Raw genomic sequence first — 18,948 nt, forward strand, 5'->3', positions numbered from 1 at the left:
AGACATGAACTTTTGCTTGGAAGTCACCACTTATCAAGCTAGAAGGCCACTCGAGGATAAGTGTTAATGAATATAAGGTGATAATGTAGTAACTGTAAATGGTGTTAAGCGGGTAGAATTTGATTATTTATGGGGACAGCTTTACAGGAACTTGTTTGCATTAGATTTGGAAGCTACCATGTTGTATTCAACGGGGAAGCATGCTAGCGGAACAGTGTTCCAAAGACGGGTAGTTCTAGAAAAAAGTTAATGGAATCTACGTTTAGATTAAGGGACAGATAGAGAATGGGTACAATCATATATAGTGGTTGTAGCTAGTCGAATATGATATCTTATAATGCATAAAAGTTTTTTTTTCAAAAATGAACATTTGTTTTATTCATCAAATCGTGTTTCATGTACATTCAAGTTCAAACAATGCAAAATAACTAAAATTACATTTCCATAATGAGAAATTTATCAAATTAGAAACTGAACTCGTATTTTTCATAAAATTTTCAAATATGTTTTATACGATATTCATCGTAGAACAATAAAATATATGAACATATAAACAAATGTGAAAAATTTAAAAAAAAATGTAAGCCGAATTAAAATCAAAAGAAATTGAATAAAAATAATGTAATTGTCACAAAAATACCGAAATTAATCTGATAATTGTAAAAAAAATGGAAAAAATTTAAATGTTTGTAAACGAAATAAAGAGAAAATATAATTATTTTATTGGCTTATAAGGATGCAAATTAGCAAAAACTGGAAAGAGATCAAATAAGAGATAGAGAGAAATAGATATACAGCCAGTTATATGGATAAATAAGGAGGGACGAGAGTAAGAATGATAGAAACATATGTGCAACCGATTCAATAATGTCATGCATTGAAATGTCGGATAAACATACAGAAAGAAAAAATACTTTCTATTCCCATCGGATTTGTACATTAGAGATTTTATTGAATTTCTCCCACTTTACGAAAACTATAATAAAATATGATCAGTGTAATTCGTATTTTGTTCATCAATCGACCCCCGTTGCATTATTGACTCATTTTTCCATGATATATTTTTAGACTTCCTATCTCGAATCAGTTGTTTATTTCTAATTCAATTTTTATATTTATATATCTTTAATACAATATACATATGTATATATAATATATGTATATATATATATGTGCGTGTATATATATATATATATATATATATATATATATATGTATATATATATATTTACATATGGTCCGAATTGCATGTTGTATCCACGTGTATTCCCTTTTAGTAAAAAACAAGAATGTTTCCTTCAAAAGCACATAATTTTCGACCGAATTTTCAAAAGACTTTTTGTATTCCTACACGTCAACACACAGGAAATAAATACAGAAAAGATATAAATATTCATATATTTTCCGTATTGATTTTTTATTCATACATATTTTAATATATTTACATATGTATCTATATATAAAATATATGTATATATATATTTACATATATATGCATATATATATAATATATATATATATATATATATATATATACATAGAGAGAGAGAGAGAGAGAGAGAGAGAGAGAGAGAGAGAGAGAGAGAGAGAGAGAAAGAGATATTAGAATGAGCCTCCGCGGATCAACCAACGTTTCGAACAGGTCACATTGGTGCTCTAAAGTTATTCAATCAATTGTAAATTAAAATTATCCGAAGTAAAAAGCTTAACTTCATCAAACATGTCATTTATTGCTCATTCGATTAAACGGCTGCTTCTAAAAGCTCGGCACATTTCATTGACTAGTATTTTTTAATTTGCACTTGCAATCAGTTCTTTGTCGATTTACAATGTCATAAAATCAGAATTTTATCCAATAAAAAATAACCACCCTCCCAACAAACGTATACTAAAAATCTACATTCAGATAGTATTTTAATATAACCCCACTCTTGTACAGCCTAACTTTACAAATGTATTTAAGAAGTTTTAATAGCTGCACGAGCAGAAAGTCCATGCGTATAAAATAAATAGTAGGTTCTTTGATAAACAAGGGTGCGTTCGGAATTAATGTTTCTATTTAGAGCAGAATTGAACCATGATACTTATTTTTTTTATTTTAAACTTAATTCCAACTTTTATATAAAAATATGATTTTATAAAATCAACAGCAAGTTCTCTGCAGTGCAATGTAAACAAAAATGTATTGTCATTGCATGTATATCAAGAAACACTTTGCATAACGCAACTTGCTTATTTTAATAACACTATTGAACAGAAATGACTTTTAGATTTATCATTTCGTATTTGTAACTAACAGTTTTTTATTTCTAATCCAAAATGGCGGACATATACCATATCAAGAAACACTTTACATTGTTTAAAAGAGGGTGGAAACAAAATAATTAAGTATGACTTGAACAAGTATGAACCGCTGGGTCAGTATTTGTTAAAAAATACTCATTATTGTATATTTATTGTATTGATTAATAATCAAGTTTTTTTTCTAGGGAATTATTTACTTGAAGTGCATTACACAATAAAGATGAATGATATTTTTTGTAACTTTTGGAAAAAAATAAACTTATGTTGTAGGTTTTCATTTTCACGTAAATATTAATATTTCTTTAGTCATAACAATTCTTCGGTTTTTATACGGTATCATCCTCTCTTTATTTACATATTCTTCCCCGCTTATTATTTTTCACATCATCCTTTAATAATGTGTGCACAGTTACAAGCTTTAAAAAATAACAAGAAATTTACTACTTTATAAACATAATCTTAACACAGCATTTTTAATAACACCATTGAAGAGAAATTACTTTTTTAGTAAAGCAGTGTTTTCATTGCATTTCACAGTTTATCCTCAAAGATTATCAAACTCAACTCAAGTATTTATTTAAGGATTTCAACAAATTCCAAATCTTTAAGAAATCAATCCATAATTTATTGAATAAAACTCAAGATTATTATTTTGTAAAACAAATTTCGAAATTAACATTCGCAGTCGCATAGTAATCAAGAATCAACATTAAAATAATTTGATGTGCAAATAATTTTAGACAAACATGTCCGTTGAATTCAAAGGATATATGCTTTACAAAAGAATTTTAGAAATGATTTTGTTTTGAGTCCGAGTAATGTCAGGCCAAACAATGAATTTGCTTCGTTATGCCCTCGAGGTCAACGAGTGCAAGTTTTACTTATTCTCTTCAAAGGTCGACCTCAAAAGAAGCCTTTTATTTTATAATTCTCTTTAAACGTAAACACCAACAAAAAATAAACAATTTCTGACGAATGAAACTCACTTAACTTTTAGGACAAACTCGAACTATTTTCTTCATGACGCCCTTTTGTTTTTTAATGTTGTACTTTTGTCACGTTGAATGAGTCTGTTTGACAAAGGATTTCAGTAAAATCTTAGTATATTGCATTCAAAACCATAAAAAGGTTAGGTTTCAAATATATACATCGCAAATCAAGTCTACAGATGTGATATCAAATAAAGATGTTTCTGTTTTCTTGTTTGAAAACTCCTTATATATCTCTATACTATACCACACAATAAATTCCTTATATAAAATATCACCCGATAAATTCGTTATATATCCCTATACTATACCACACAATAAATTTCTTATATATCCTTATACTATACCACACAATAAATTTCTTATATAAAATATCACCCGATAAATTCGTTATATATCCTTATACTATACCACCCAATAAATTTCTTATATAAAATATCACCCGATAAATTCGTTATATATCCTTATACTATACCACACAATAAATTTCTTATATAAAATATCACCCGATAAATTTGTCATATATCCTTATACTATACCACACAATAAATTTCTTATATATTTTTATACAATATCACCCAATAAATTTCTTATATAAAATATCACCCGATAAATTCGTTATATATCCTTATGCTATACCACCCAATAAATTTCTTATATAAAATATCACCCGATAAATTCGTTATATATCCTTATACTATACCACACAATAAATTTCTTATATAAAATATCACCCGATAAATTCGTTATATATCCTTATACTATACCACCCAATAAATTTCTTATATATCGCTATACAATATCACCCAATAAATTTCTTATATATCCTTATGCTATATCACCCAAAAACTTCTTATAAATTCTGATACTATATCATCCAATCAACTTCGATAATTGATCATTTGGTCAGTAAGAGTATAACATCAGCGTAGAGTTTATACTCGGAATTGACATGAAAACGGACTACAACTTGGATGTCTTCAAGTCCAACGTTAACAAATTCCTAATGAACCGCCCGCCCCCTTTAGTAAACACTTCATCAAATCTCCACACTAACGTAATGTATTTGCAATAACCCTTATCTCTGAGTGGCTTCCGGGCCTTGATAAGTGGTGATCACTGTGTAAAAAAAAAAAAAAATACGACGAATATTTTATTCGTATTATTTGGATTCTTAAAACTACTGTTCTTGAGTCAGTCGATACAACCTTCGACCTTTTTTAGGTGTATTTTGTCCAACTAGGGGATGTTTCTGTCGAACATAGGGATTTGGACGAAATTTCGAAAAGATTGTTAATTTTTAAAAATCTCATTCGTGTTTGATATAGCTAATCTCCTCTCATATTGGCAACGATTATATTCGTAAATATATGCTTTCCTGGTTGTTTATCATTTAATCACACTTACAAACATACCTTTAAGTGTTTTTAATAGGAATTATTTTCCCTATGTTAAAGTTAATTTTGAAAATAAAATAAAGAATGTCGTTACCTTGGAGATAAGACATCAGATTCCGAACTTGATCGCTCTTTCATAACTGGTGCATCTGGACGCATAGCCAAATGATTGGCCATTGCCATGGAAACCGGAGGGGACATCATTGGATGATTTAACGGCATGTATGGAAGTGCACCAAGGGCATACGGATGATGAGGATAACCATTGAGGATATTTTTTCTATCTCCTGCCAAAAGTTCATTGAAAAGAGATATATATTAATATAACAAAAATTCAGAGCAAAAACACGAAAAACAAATAATGTTACAAAAAGCAATTATACTTACCCATCTACAGGGATAAATTTATTTGTATTTTAATTTATTTAAACCGTTTTCTGTTCGACACAAATAAAATCTATCATGCTAGAATGAAAAAATACCTAGCAATAACTTCTACACGAGGACACTTCGTAATAGATCAAAAATTGAAAATTAAACAGAATATTGATAGAACATTACATTTTCAGTAGCAAGAAGTCTAGGACGATTGGAAAGAATGCCGGGATAAGCGGAGAGAACATACAGCAAAATGAGGTCCCAAATGGTCACCCATTTTAGACTGACTAAAACAGTGCAAATTCAGGAGAGGTGTGGTTCGGGATTCCGCAACGCTTGCCTCACAATTACACGTGTAGCTTCCCCTACATTAGGTATTCTTTGTGTTTCGAGACTAAACGAAGACATCTCTCTCTCTCTCTCTCTCTATATATATATATATATATAATATATATATATATATATATATATATATATATATATATATATATATATATATATATAAAGAGAGAGAGACTCTGATGAGTCGTAGACGACGAAACACGTGTTAGTGGATAATTATATTTTAAAAATAATATATATATGCCGCTCCACATTTAGGGGGTACCAAATTGGTCATAGGGAAAATTATTACCAACTCGCATTTAGGTAGAAATGCACTTTCGTATAAATAATTGAATTCGTTCAAAGAGTATCGCTAACAAAAACTAATAAAAACACACACACACACACACACACACACACACACATATATATATATATATATATATATATATATATATATATATACATTACATTTCCGAACGATTGATAACATTTATTATTTTGTTTAGTTTTAGTTTTTAAACGATTATCAAGAATCCTCGGGAGAGCTTATAAGGAATCATTCATTTACTTCAAACTGGACAAAGTAGACACTAGGTTTGTTTTAAAGAAGACCAAGAAAAAAATAACTTAGAACACAAAATTGTTTATCGTTGTGAGTAGAAGAGTAAGTTCTCTTACCTTATCTAACAATTATTTGTTGCATATTTGTTTTTGATTTGTTTTTGTATTTGTTTTTAATTTGTTTTTGTTGCTTCTGTCAGAAAATCTCATTTAATAAATGGGAATATAAAAGACGTCAAAAGTTTTAACAATTTGGATAAAATGCATGACAATGATGAGTAAATGAGCATTGCTTCTATAAAACGATCCTTGTAACATGCATTCCTTAATAGAATCAAAGTGACAAAAATGAATCTGCGAATATTGTTATTACATTAAATTGTAATAACAATAACCATGCATCACCCGAGACCTCACACGAGGCAGCACAATGTACATTATGACATTCTCATAAAATGCTTACGCCTTGAGGAAAACAAGAAACAACTAAAACATAATAAAGTTTTAGTTGCGTTTTTAAAAATAGTTCTTCAAAATACAAGCGGTTTCTTTATCAGCATATTTCCATTCTCCTGCGTTAATATCAGAATTCACATTTTCAGGAAATAGTTTTTAACTCAAGGAAACAATGCATCAGGACATTTATTATTTTGCATAAAACAGATGCTGCAAATGAAAAATGTATTAATTCTGAATAAGAATGGATGAGAGTTGATTGTAAATCTTTTAAGTGAACCATTACCTTTTACAAATTATTATTGAACATAAATTAAAAAAAATACAAAATACACTGTGGCAAAACCGAAACAAAATATATTTGATTTACAGAAAAAAATCTATGAAATTATAGTTTTTGCCAAAAAATAAAGAAAACCAAAGCAAATTAAATTACGTCATATTTTTCATTATGGAATAAATCCACTTTTTATATTTATATATGTTTAATAAAAAAAAAATATATATATATATATATATATATATATATATATATATATATATATATATATATATATATATATATATATATATACTAGCAATTCAGCCCGGCGTTGCCCGGGTGTTTGGAGGTGTATGCTGAGCAAAAAAAAAAAAAAGAGTAAATTTTTTTTAATTTGACCCCTATTATGACCCCTTAAAATTTATAGTTTCGGGCTCAAATCACTTTATTAAGTTAGATCCAAGTTCAAGGAACCTATATCTAAAATTTCAAGTGTTTAGACCCAAAATTGTCGGAGGAGTTTGGTAGAGTTCTTAAAGGTCAAATCGTTGAAATTTGACCCCTTAACAGCCAAATTTCAGGCTGACACCCGTCACATCGATTTTCCCAAATCTCAGTACCCGGTATTTCAAATTTCGAGTCTATAGACTAAAAATTGACAGAGTTATTGCGTAGGGAAATGTACACAGACAGACAGACAGACAGACACGTTCACTTTTATATATATATAGATATAGGCTTCTTCAGTCTTTGACAGACTATGGATACCCACGAAGGGGCGTGGAATTGTTTTTTTCTTTTGTGTTGTAGTAGATGCGCAATCGCCAAACACACATCTCCTGAGTCGATATTGTTAAATACCAGTGGAAAGCAAAGTGTATGTACATGGCGACTGCTAACAAATGCCGTGAGAATGTGTGGGTAAGGACACTTCTCAACCTATATACTCAATTTGCTACATGGGTTATTCAAACATGTGGAAAATTTTTGAATAGGTTTTTATCCGAAAAACGGCTTCTAAACACGTGGGAGTCGTCGGATTTTTCTCTGTTTGCTGTTTCACGATTGCGCATGCGTGAATGCTTCACGTTACAGATTGCTTATGTTAAATATAAGTCCGTCTAAAAACAGATTCAAAGGGTGTGTCACGCTGACCGAATGATTATCGTACTTGACTCACTGTCTTTATGTTTTGGTTTCGATCTCAGCTCGAGTATTTTTTTTTTACTTACAAGAAGTGGACTGTTTAGAACAATTATAATACTTGCTTGTACATATCTCAGTTTTTGTATCAATGAAATAAAATATCAAAGGGGGGCGTTCGGAATTAGTGATACTTAACATTTGTATTTTTAACTTAATCCAAACCATTGTATAAAAATATGTTTTTATAAAATCAACAGAAGGTTCTCTGTAGTAAAATGTAAACTAAAATGTATTGTCACTGCAGGGAGGTATGTAAAGCTTCTTGCTGAGGTACCAGGGGGGGGGTCCACCACTAGAGCAGACAATACTCAGATTTTATTGAAAAAAAAATAGCACCGAGTTCGATGATGATAAAAGTATTGGAAGTGTGAAATCATCGCTGATTCTCATTCAATCCCGGGCAACGTTGGGTCTCCCTGCTAGTTTTTACTAAAATGGACAAAGACACGATTTCCGATCATGGTTTAATGATCAAGTCCATTATGATAGCGTTCGTTATTAGTTGGGTAATTTATTGCTCACAGGCGCCGAGACAAATCAGTCCGCATAGTATTAATCTTGTTAATGATATTACTTTCCTTTTCGTCGTCAACTGATTAAACGTTTTATCATTTCAAAAAATATTCATGAGTTTAAAAGTAATTTATTCAGACGAATGTAAGTTTATATTCGAGAGATTCATATCAAATGTTGCCATCAAAACTTTGATGGGAGCCAATCATTTATGGATTTATGCATTGTCAGATCTTAGAATCTCCACTGACACCCTACACCGCTCTGTCTTTTATCAATACTTTGTCTTTTTAAAAAAGCAACATCTATTTACTGATAGTGTATGTTTTCCACGCTTATATGAACTTACATTCATGTACATTTATTACGTCTATGAACTGAAACTATTCATTTCATGCATGGCTTTCAACATGAAAAGAATAAAAACGTCGCTCTACCAAAATCCACGGCAACTTTGTTTTTATTTTAACAAAGGTAATAACAAATCTAAAGGATTAAAGAACGATTATGCTTAATTTTATTGGGTTAAATCTTTGAATGCTTTTCACATTGCAAAAAGATAACTTTTCCATTTCGCACAAGCTTAGAACCAAGCAAACATCAAAAGAATTACAGTTTAGAGCAATAGTTTGATTCATCCCATGGCAAATAAAATGCCATCCTTATGAGGGATGAACTATTGAGACCCAAACCCTTTTTTTAATTTTAAGATATTCTTTTACAATCAGATAAAATTACCCAAATTAACCCGAACGTTCAATTTGACTAAATAGCTGACACTTCAAAACAAAATCCTATGAATCTGAAAGTGAGCTCGAAAAATCCCTTTTACTTTGAAACCAAATTCATGCGTTATAAGTTTCGTAAAAGATAACCGGTTTTATTTTTCAGTTTCTTTTAGAATTAACGAATAGAACTGACTGAACTAACGCAACAATTCTTTGGACACGTAATTAATTATCCATTATTTCATTGATTAGTTTAGTTCTGCTTTTTATTAAGTTTTTTTTTGAGTTGCGACGTTTACTCATTTCTAATACTCTTTTGACATGAATAAAAAAAAAAACGATTGGTTAGATGTCTGTTTTATTATTCGCTTCGTCAACTCCTTTTCCGACTTTGATTAAAAATCAAAGTTGATTTTTGGATTGACTAATCGCCGCCGTAAACGACAACAGAATTTCCTATCCAAATTGTAAATAATGTGACTGCAAGTGTTCTGCTTCCTCGAATAATATTGTATCCAATTAAAACGTATTTATTTTTAGAAGCTCCGATTTTTTACAATTATTATCCATAATCATTAAGGTTTTATTTGTGTTAATAATGAATGTGTGAGTTTTTAATCAAAAATGATTTGTAAAAAATAATGTATTTACATATTTTGATGTTTTTGAATTAAAATAAAACAAGGATCTTTGCATAAAAACATTCACTTTAATGTTATTCATATTTATTTGTGTTAATCATCTCTAAAGACGCCATAAAAAAGAATCATAAAAGAAAAACGTGTGAGACTAGAATTAACAAAAAATTTAGATTTTTCATTTGTTTTGAAGCCGAATCATCGTAATTTAGTAAAACTCCAATAATTGCAAGGAGAAAGAACATAAATATAAGCAGCGACAGACAAGCGAGTGAATATAGCAAAAAAAAAAAAAAAAAAAAAATGTAAACAGATAATAATAAAAATAAAAATATAAAGAGAATCTGTTAGAGACAAATAATAAATTACAGGGGTTGAATATCCGATGATTAAATATAGATAGAGTAAAGAGACGCGTGAAAACGAAAGAAAGAATAAGATAATCAGTTGATTACAGTTTTACTGAAATTATTTAAAGGTCTTATTATTTGTATTCAGTAAACAACTGTTCTCATCTTAGGTGTGATTTCCACAACTTTTCGGTCGATGTAACCTCCATCCTTCTTCACGAGTATCTTGTCGAACTCGGGAATATTTCTGACAAACTCGAGAATTTGGATGGAATTTCAAATGGAACTCTTTATTTATTTCACGGGGATAACATGCTCTTGTTTTGTCAGCCATGACAGGATAGAAGTCCTAAGTAATTCGCAATTGTATATTTCGGTCGCCCACACTAAGAATTGAACCTTCCACCTCTCAGTGTAGGCGACCGAAAAATAGGTTAGGGCCTCTATATAATCATAGCTGATGAAACAAGAGCATGCTACCGCCGTGAAGCAAATACAGAGTCTCGTTCGAAATTCCGCCCAAATTCCCGAGTTCGACAGAAACATTCCCGAGTTGGACAAGATACACCTGAAGAAAGTCGAAGGTTACATCGATTAAAACGCTGTGAAAATAACACTCAAGGTGAGAACAGTAGTCAAATGAATCCAAATAATACGAGTAACCAATTGTCACCTAAAAAAATCAGAAATGTTTTTTAGACATGTTTTACGATTTGAATTTTAAATGTCATATGTTTAAATTATACTAAAACATATGACATATGAAACGAAAGTTTCTGCTCTTCTCGTGAAATATGTTATAGTTTAAATAAATATCATCGCTTCATTTCTTGTGTAATAATAATTTACATAGTTAATCTGTTTATCGCTTTTAATCTATTAATTGCATTGAAAACTTTAATTTATTGGTGCTCAGAACATTCAAATCACCTCTTATATTTGCTTATATATTTATTAATAACAAACCATAGGTGTTAAGATTAAATATGCGTTATTGATTTTAAATTTACACTTATTAATTTGAAATAATTTACACCCACTAAAAAGTCACTATCAACATGGAATCTCTACTTTTCAAATATTCTATGAAATTTATTAAAATGACAGAATCTAACATACGAATTTATTAGATTGAAATTTTAATTGGAAATGATGATAATTGTATAAATTATAAATAAAAAATATAACACAATTTAGTCAGAGAATTATGTAAATTTTCCAGTGAAAATATAAATTTTAAATATTTTTAAATCATATAAAATATTGTCTATTATAATTTATCAAAAATAATCCCATAAAAGGGTTCATTCTTCATAAATATTGGATGTGTTATAAAATTTTATGAATAGCTAATATTTTATAAATACTTTTAAAAAAAGTTTTTTATTAAAAAATATTGCCTATTTTTCACCGCATAGGAAAAAAACGTTGAAATTAGAAAACGTTATATTCATGTTATGCATGGTTTAAAAAAAAAACGTAAATTTGCAAAACGTAAGGGAATTACACAAAATACATACAAGATAACCTGATAACATTGAAAAGATGAGGAATAAAACTTACAAAAAATATGAAATCATCATGTTATAAGGACAGAAATGTGAAGAAAAAGGAAAAGAATTTTTTACACTATTAACTTCTATTTTGATATATTTGCTTTGTAAAGAACCTATTCTTTATTAGCTCATTTATTGTACACACACACACACACACACACACACACACACACACACACACACACACACACACACACACACACACATATATATATATATATATATATATATATGAGCAAACACTTAATAAAATATGTTAAAAAACACTTTGAAATGAGTTAAAAACATATTTAATCTGAAAAGGAAACACTAGAAAAATGGATAGTCCTTAATCCGCGGAGTTTCGAAGAAATACTTTCCTTCTCATCGGAGGGTAGGAATTAGCAAAATGCGGGATCGGATTTTGCATGCAGAAGTATTTGATGAAACAACAAGTAAGTCAAAGATCTTACTTGAAAACAAAAAAAGTGAAGCAGAGGGAATATGGTAAAGAAAAAGGTGATTACACATGAATGGATAGTCTGGTGGAAGATAAAAAATCCAGTGACGGTAAAATCCAAATCTAAAACTTCAAGAAAGTTAAAAGAATATATATATATATATATATATATATATATATATATATATATATATATATATATTTATATAAAATATATATGGCGATTAAGCTACACTGAATATTCTGCGTTTCATCCACTGTAGGATTCGTTAGCCTGACGAATCGTAGAGTGGATGAAACGCAGAATATTCAGTGTAGCTTAATCGCCATATATATTTTATAAATTACTAACTAGCTCTACCTACGTATTGAGCACTTTTGAAGTAAATACTTAAAGTTTACGCATAAATCTATACTTTCGTATATTAAATTTGTGTGAGTAAATGAAGTAGTTATATATATATATATATATATATATATATATATATATATATATATATATATATATATATATATATATATAAACGTTTTTCATGTTTTCCAAATATGTTCAGAGAAATAATTTTGCCATTAGAATTCAATTCGAAATATCAGTTTCAAAGTAATATATAATTTTTAAAGCTGAATTAATTTCTCTATTAAAACTAATTATATATATATATATTTGGTTTAGACTATATATATATATATATATATAATTTATAAAGCTGAATTAATTTCTCTATTAAAACTAATTATATATATATATATTTGGTTTAGACTATATATATATATATATATATATATATATATATATATATATATATATATATATATATATAAACGTTTTTCATGTTTTCCAAATATGTTCAGAGAAATAATTTTGGCATTAGAATTCAATTCGAAATATCAGGTTCAAAGTAAAACATTTGATATTAAAAAAGTATTGCGAAAGTTATTTCATTCTAGATATGAAACATAACATAATGTGAACAGCTCTACTGTAACAGTTAATTTTGACTCTAGAAAATCTAATGTAAATAAAGTAATATTAAAAAAAAAATAATAAAGCAAAACGATTTCCTCTTACCTAAACTTGAAGGATATCCAAATATTTTGAATTCGTCGGCCAGGATTCTTTCATATTCTTTACCTACAACAAGAAGCAAAGCAAAAAACATAAAGCATCGAAAATTATCAAACATTTCAAAAACGATCTCAATTTTTTTTTTACGAACAAAAAATTGATTTATCAACAAAAAGAATGTTTAATTTTCCAAACAGAAGCATTTGAATGGAATCCCTTTTAGAAAGACAAATAAATAATACTGTACAATTTATTTTTAAAATGCGGAAAGTCGTGAAAAAATGAACTAATTTAAGAATAAATACTTATATTCAGATGTTAAGTACAAAATATAGTTATTTTTTGTAATGTTAGTTTATGTATTCTTTGAGAATGAGTTTTCATTCACGATAGAGAGTGTTGTTATGTAAATTATAAAGATATTTAATGACGTCGTATATAATAGGTACGAATATATAAATAATTTATGCCTGATAAAATTGTACAAAAATAGAGAAACACATATATTAACGAAATATGGTGTCATATTTATTGCAAAAAAATATAAGTTTAGATTAAACATATAAAGATTTCTTCCTTTTCTCTCAGTCCTTATCTGTTTATATATATATATATATATATATATATATATATATATATATTTCTCTATTTTGTCGAAATACTATTTCCATTATTTTCATCATATATATATATATATATATATATATATATATATTGAGTAAACCGATTCATAATATTGAATTAAAAATCAAAAGAAAGGCAAACAATATAATGGATTTTGTTGTTTTCCGTTTGAAACTGATTTTGAATTCAAAATTGTGAATCATTTTACTCAATATGAAAATAGCTCTAGGATATCTATACCTATTGAGCTTATTATATATCTACAGTATAATGAGCACTGTTTTCTTTTAATAGTATTAATAGATTTACAGTACATTAAAATAAATTCTGCTCTTTAGACTCCAGGTCTAATTCCTCCAAAAAGAATATATATATATAAATATATATATATATATATATATATATATATATATATATATATATGTGTGTGTGTGTGTGTGTGTGTGTGTGTGTGTGCGTGTGTGTGTGTGTGTGTCTGTGAGTTTGTACACATAGACCAGGCAGGCACATGCTCTAACTTATCTATACCATTAATGATTGAAGAACACACACATACTCATATATTTTGTTAAGAAAATACAATTATAATAAAATTGTTCAAATGTGAACGTACGCTTATAATTTATACATAGTAATATCTTGTCCGGGTGCAAGAAAACGTTGTTGACACCGGTGGTGGTACCGGTGGTAGTACCGGTGGTGGCAGTTCAGTATGAGCCACAAAAACTGTGTAATCAGCTATGATTCCTGGCGTATGGTGACAGGGTGTCGCATGTGCTATCACACGTTGTATGTTAAACGTATATATATATATATATATATATATATATATATATATATATATATACACACACATTAATGTTTACTTGTCAAATGAAGGGCTGTTTCACACAAAATATCGAACATGTAAATATTCTATGGAATATGATAATTGTTTTTAAAGTTTTGTATCAACACGCAATTACGCCATTAAACATTGCCCCCTTCACGTCTTCTATCCTTTTCTCCATCCTCCCTCACTATTTTTATGTGAAATTGTGAATATCTTGCATTGTGCGTCAAATCCTAGTCTAGAAGAGCAACTTTTTTTACACACGTTTGTTTGATAAAGAAATTCTCAATACTTTATGACTATGTTGCTGGAATAAATCAAAGCAGCCCATCAGTTTGATTGAATGCAAACCATGTTTTGAATATCGACAAGTATGAATACGCAATTTATACCTGGAAATTGCTTTTAGCTTTTGTTGAAATAAGTCGTCCATATACTTATTCTCATTAAATCACCGAGGTTTAGACAGCTGTTTCAATTTTATAATTTAAAAAAGCTGTTCCCTAACTTTATATTTTCTTGCTTTTAACAAAGATTGTACTGATAGGTGCAAATGCAGAATCAATAAGCCATATTTAACCACATCTGTGACTTGTTATTCCACTGCTAATCTTGAGATAAGCATAAAAGAATTGTTGAAACTTGATACAAGGCCAGCTCGTAAGTATGAAGCATATTTCATCAAAACACGTTTGTCAAAATCAGGAATGGATTTTGATTACGAAGTTTTTACATATTTCTGTGATCCAAACTTGTCAATCACGATAAACCTTATGAAGAAAGATGCCCCTTTTATACAGGGTGGAAATATAAAATTGCCACCCGAGAAAATACATGATTCGATTTTCGTTCGATGAAAATCAGTTTTCATTTTTTTGCTGCAGACCATTAGTTGACCAAATTAGTGGACCAAACCCAAGCGTTCTGTCATGTCTGAAAGTGACACAATGTTCAACGAGCGAGATCGGAGATGTGCCGCTGTATACCTCATGCTCTATATCGATCCAAGTTATGACAACAGGATTATTGGCAGCACCCTCAAAATGCATCGCAGGATTGACACGAATAACAGGGATGTGTCCATGATGAAACAAAATTTCTGGCCACGATTATGGTCTTTGGTATCGTTTCAAAGTGCAGGCTACATCATGCTTCTTCACATCTTCGAAGTTGGTTTGGAAGTAAACAGCAAAGTGTATTTGGATGTGCTGAAGAGTGTGGTGATCCTTTGGAGCAATCAAGTGCTCGCTGGCAGACCCCTGGGTGTGGCAGTAGGATTCGGTGCCGGTCCACAAGTCCAAAGAAACCCAGGATTAGTTTCAGATGAGTGCTACGACTTTGTACCCTTCTCTCCTTTGTCCCCTCTTCCCTTGACCTGAACCCGATGGACTACTTCTTTTATTCATACGTCCAGCATATCACCAACATGACCTCCCACCATCATAAAGCCAACCTGATTGTCGCCATCCGCCGAGCTCCTACCGGTGCTTGTGGAAAAGCATGCTCTCCGTTCCGGACCCGTATCAAGGCAGTAATTGAGTCTGAAGGCGACTACATTGAATAGATGTCAGCTCTACTACACAATCAAGTTTCGTGAATTGATTTATTCAATAAAAGTTTAAAAATAAAGTTGTAGGGTGATAACTTTTTCATTCCACCCTGCATATGATTCGATCCCCGATGGACAGTAAAATAAATGGTCTTTGACACGTTAATTCTAACTTTTTATCATCATCATCATCAGCGTCGGCGATCGCGGCTCCCCAAACTGTAGAGCTATGGTCATCTCGGGAAGACAAGTAAAAACGGTAGTTTCTCGTTGCTTATCCGTCTTGATTCGGTAGTCCATCTTCCCCAGTGAGTAAAAAACACCTCCAGATAAAAACCTGGAAATTTCTACGACTAAACATTTTAAATTTAACATGTATTCAGACATAGGGCAAGCTTTTTAATCGTTATTTTTGCTAAAAATTTGGCTCCGAAGGGGTTAAAGTTCAAAAGATTTTACCTTTGCGGTCTCTAGCAAACTATTAAGCCAATTTTGGCTCTAAACATTTAAAATTTTACATAAAGTGTATTCAGATATGCGGCAAGCTTTTTAATCAGTTTTTTGGGCTAAAATTTGGCTGGCAAGAGGTCAAAGTTGAAAGAGTAGACCTTTACGAACTCTACTAAACTTCTCCGTCAAGTTTGGGTCTAAACACTTGAAATTTTAGATGTAGGTTACTTGGACATGGGTCAAACATTTTTATTAAATTTTATCCCAAAACAATAAATGTTAAGTGGTTAAAATTGGAGTCAAAGTTTTAAAAAAATTGACGTCTGCGGTTTCTACTAACTTTTCTCTATGGTAATTGAGGAAGTCTATTATATAAAAAGGCATTACCGTACATATTCACACTTTTTAATATATGCATATGAACATAAAATTATAAACAGTGCACAGGGCCCGAGCAAAGCTGGACAGAACTTCTAGTATATATATATATTATATATGTACGTATTGTTGTAAAAGCACGGAGAATTTCTGTGTAACGAATGCCTTTTTGATCATTTTCAAATTTTTGTATTAATCTTTTTGTAATATTATCGAATGTTTGCAAGCAACATCCATATGTCACGTGGTGTTGTATTGTTTCCGATCGCGCTTTCGACTGAAAGCTTAGTCATCTTCAGGTTGATGTTTATCTGCTGAGGTTAAAACGTGTTACTATTTATAGGAAAGTACGTTTGGGGAGACGTGGTCACGTGGTTAAGGCGTATCTAATTGGATTAATGTACAATATTTCAATATTTAAACAGGTGTATTAAAATTAAAATATAATAAAATTTACAATTTCCGTTCTCTTTTTACCTTCACGCTGGCTTCCGTTAATTACGTACCTGGCCACATAACAAGTTAATTCGTAGTTAATATAATTTATCGATGGACGTTTCATTTTTATATACAACGCCTCTAGAATTTAGAGTCTTTTTACGTTCGGACTTTGTGTAAGATTTTTATATTTTCAAATATTATACTAAATTCTAAGTACGCGCAGCCACGATTTTTTAGGTGTTGACTTATTGAACTAGAGTCGGAGAGGTGAAGTGTTAATCTTCGAGACAGGACCTGCACACACACACACACACACACACACACACACACACACACACACACACACACACACACACACACACACACACACACACACACACACATATATATATATTAAAAGTAAAAATTACTAGAATAGCACCCTTTCCCCACATTTAAATAATATATATATATATATATATATATATATATATATATATATATATATATATATATATATATATATATATATATATACATACACACAGGTATATTCATAAAATTTGTCTATCCCTATCTGTCTATCTATCTCTATCTATCTCTCTCTCTCTCTCTCTCTCTATATATATATATATATATATATGCATACACACACACACACACACACACACACACACACATATATATATATATATATATATTCCTACGATCTATGAACTATAAAATCATAATTTCATTACTAACATCTAAATAATACTAGAATTTTAGAACGTCTTGTACTAAAAGAAATCTATTTTTAAAGAAAGAAAATTAATTTGACTGGCTCTCATAAAATCAAGGGATAATTTATCAAGTCGAGCTGTTTTAGCACTTGTCACTGATTTCTCTTAATTGTGAAAAACTACAGCTGTTGCGAAAGCAAATCTTTTCAAAATCTTTGTTTCTGGTTTGCTTCAAAAGTTTGTCCATCTAGAGTTTAACTTTCTTTTTTCTACAAGAAGAAATAATATGAGGAACATATTTCTAATGGATGGGAAGGTATACATTTTCAAGAGAGGAATTGAAAATGATAAAACCGACGTTAAAAAATGTTCTTACATCTGTGTTTTTGTTGAAAGTATGACTGTCATGAAAGAAATGAAAAATCATGGCTTTTTTTTTTTTTTTAAATTAATCATTTAATTTCTTTCTTGTTGATTTAAACCGCGAGAGGAGGAAAATTAATTTTGGCGCAAAGGAACTTCACAGATTTGGAAAGAGTTTTAGGAAAGACCAAAAAGAATGCATAAGATCAAACACAAACACACACACATACACACACAAACACACACACACCCATATATTTATATATATATATATATATATATATATATATATATATATATATATATATAGAGAGAGAGAGAGAGAGAGAGGGGGGGGGGAAAGAGAGATTCACACATAGACCATTCTAGTAATTATATAAGTAACTAGACTCATAAAAATGAATTTTAAAAACTACCTGCTAAATACACCCAGTGAACAA

General features: G+C 29.9%; 1 protein-coding gene across 4 annotated transcripts in view; it reads right to left on the bottom strand.

Moving 5' to 3' along the window:
• Positions 1–18,948, bottom strand: part of LOC145252775 (uncharacterized) — a 297,793-nt gene that overhangs the window by 90,338 nt on the left and 188,507 nt on the right. For 2 of the 4 annotated variants that reach the window (XM_080112722.1, XM_080112706.1), the window contains 2 exons: positions 13,174–13,236; positions 4,785–4,977 (listed from right to left, as the gene is read on the bottom strand). In XM_080112722.1, the coding sequence (XP_079968848.1) occupies positions 4,785–4,977; positions 13,174–13,236 (256 nt within the window). Of the gene's footprint in view, positions 1–4,784; positions 4,978–13,173; positions 13,240–18,948 lie in introns of all 4 variants that reach the window. The other 2 variants (XM_080112712.1, XM_080112695.1) reach the window with 1 other exon arrangement.

The sequence above is a fragment of the Euprymna scolopes genome, chromosome 3 (assembly GCF_053919585.1).
Source record: "Euprymna scolopes isolate OS-2025 chromosome 3, ASM5391958v1, whole genome shotgun sequence".
Lineage (NCBI taxonomy): Eukaryota > Metazoa > Mollusca > Cephalopoda > Sepiida > Sepiolidae > Euprymna > Euprymna scolopes.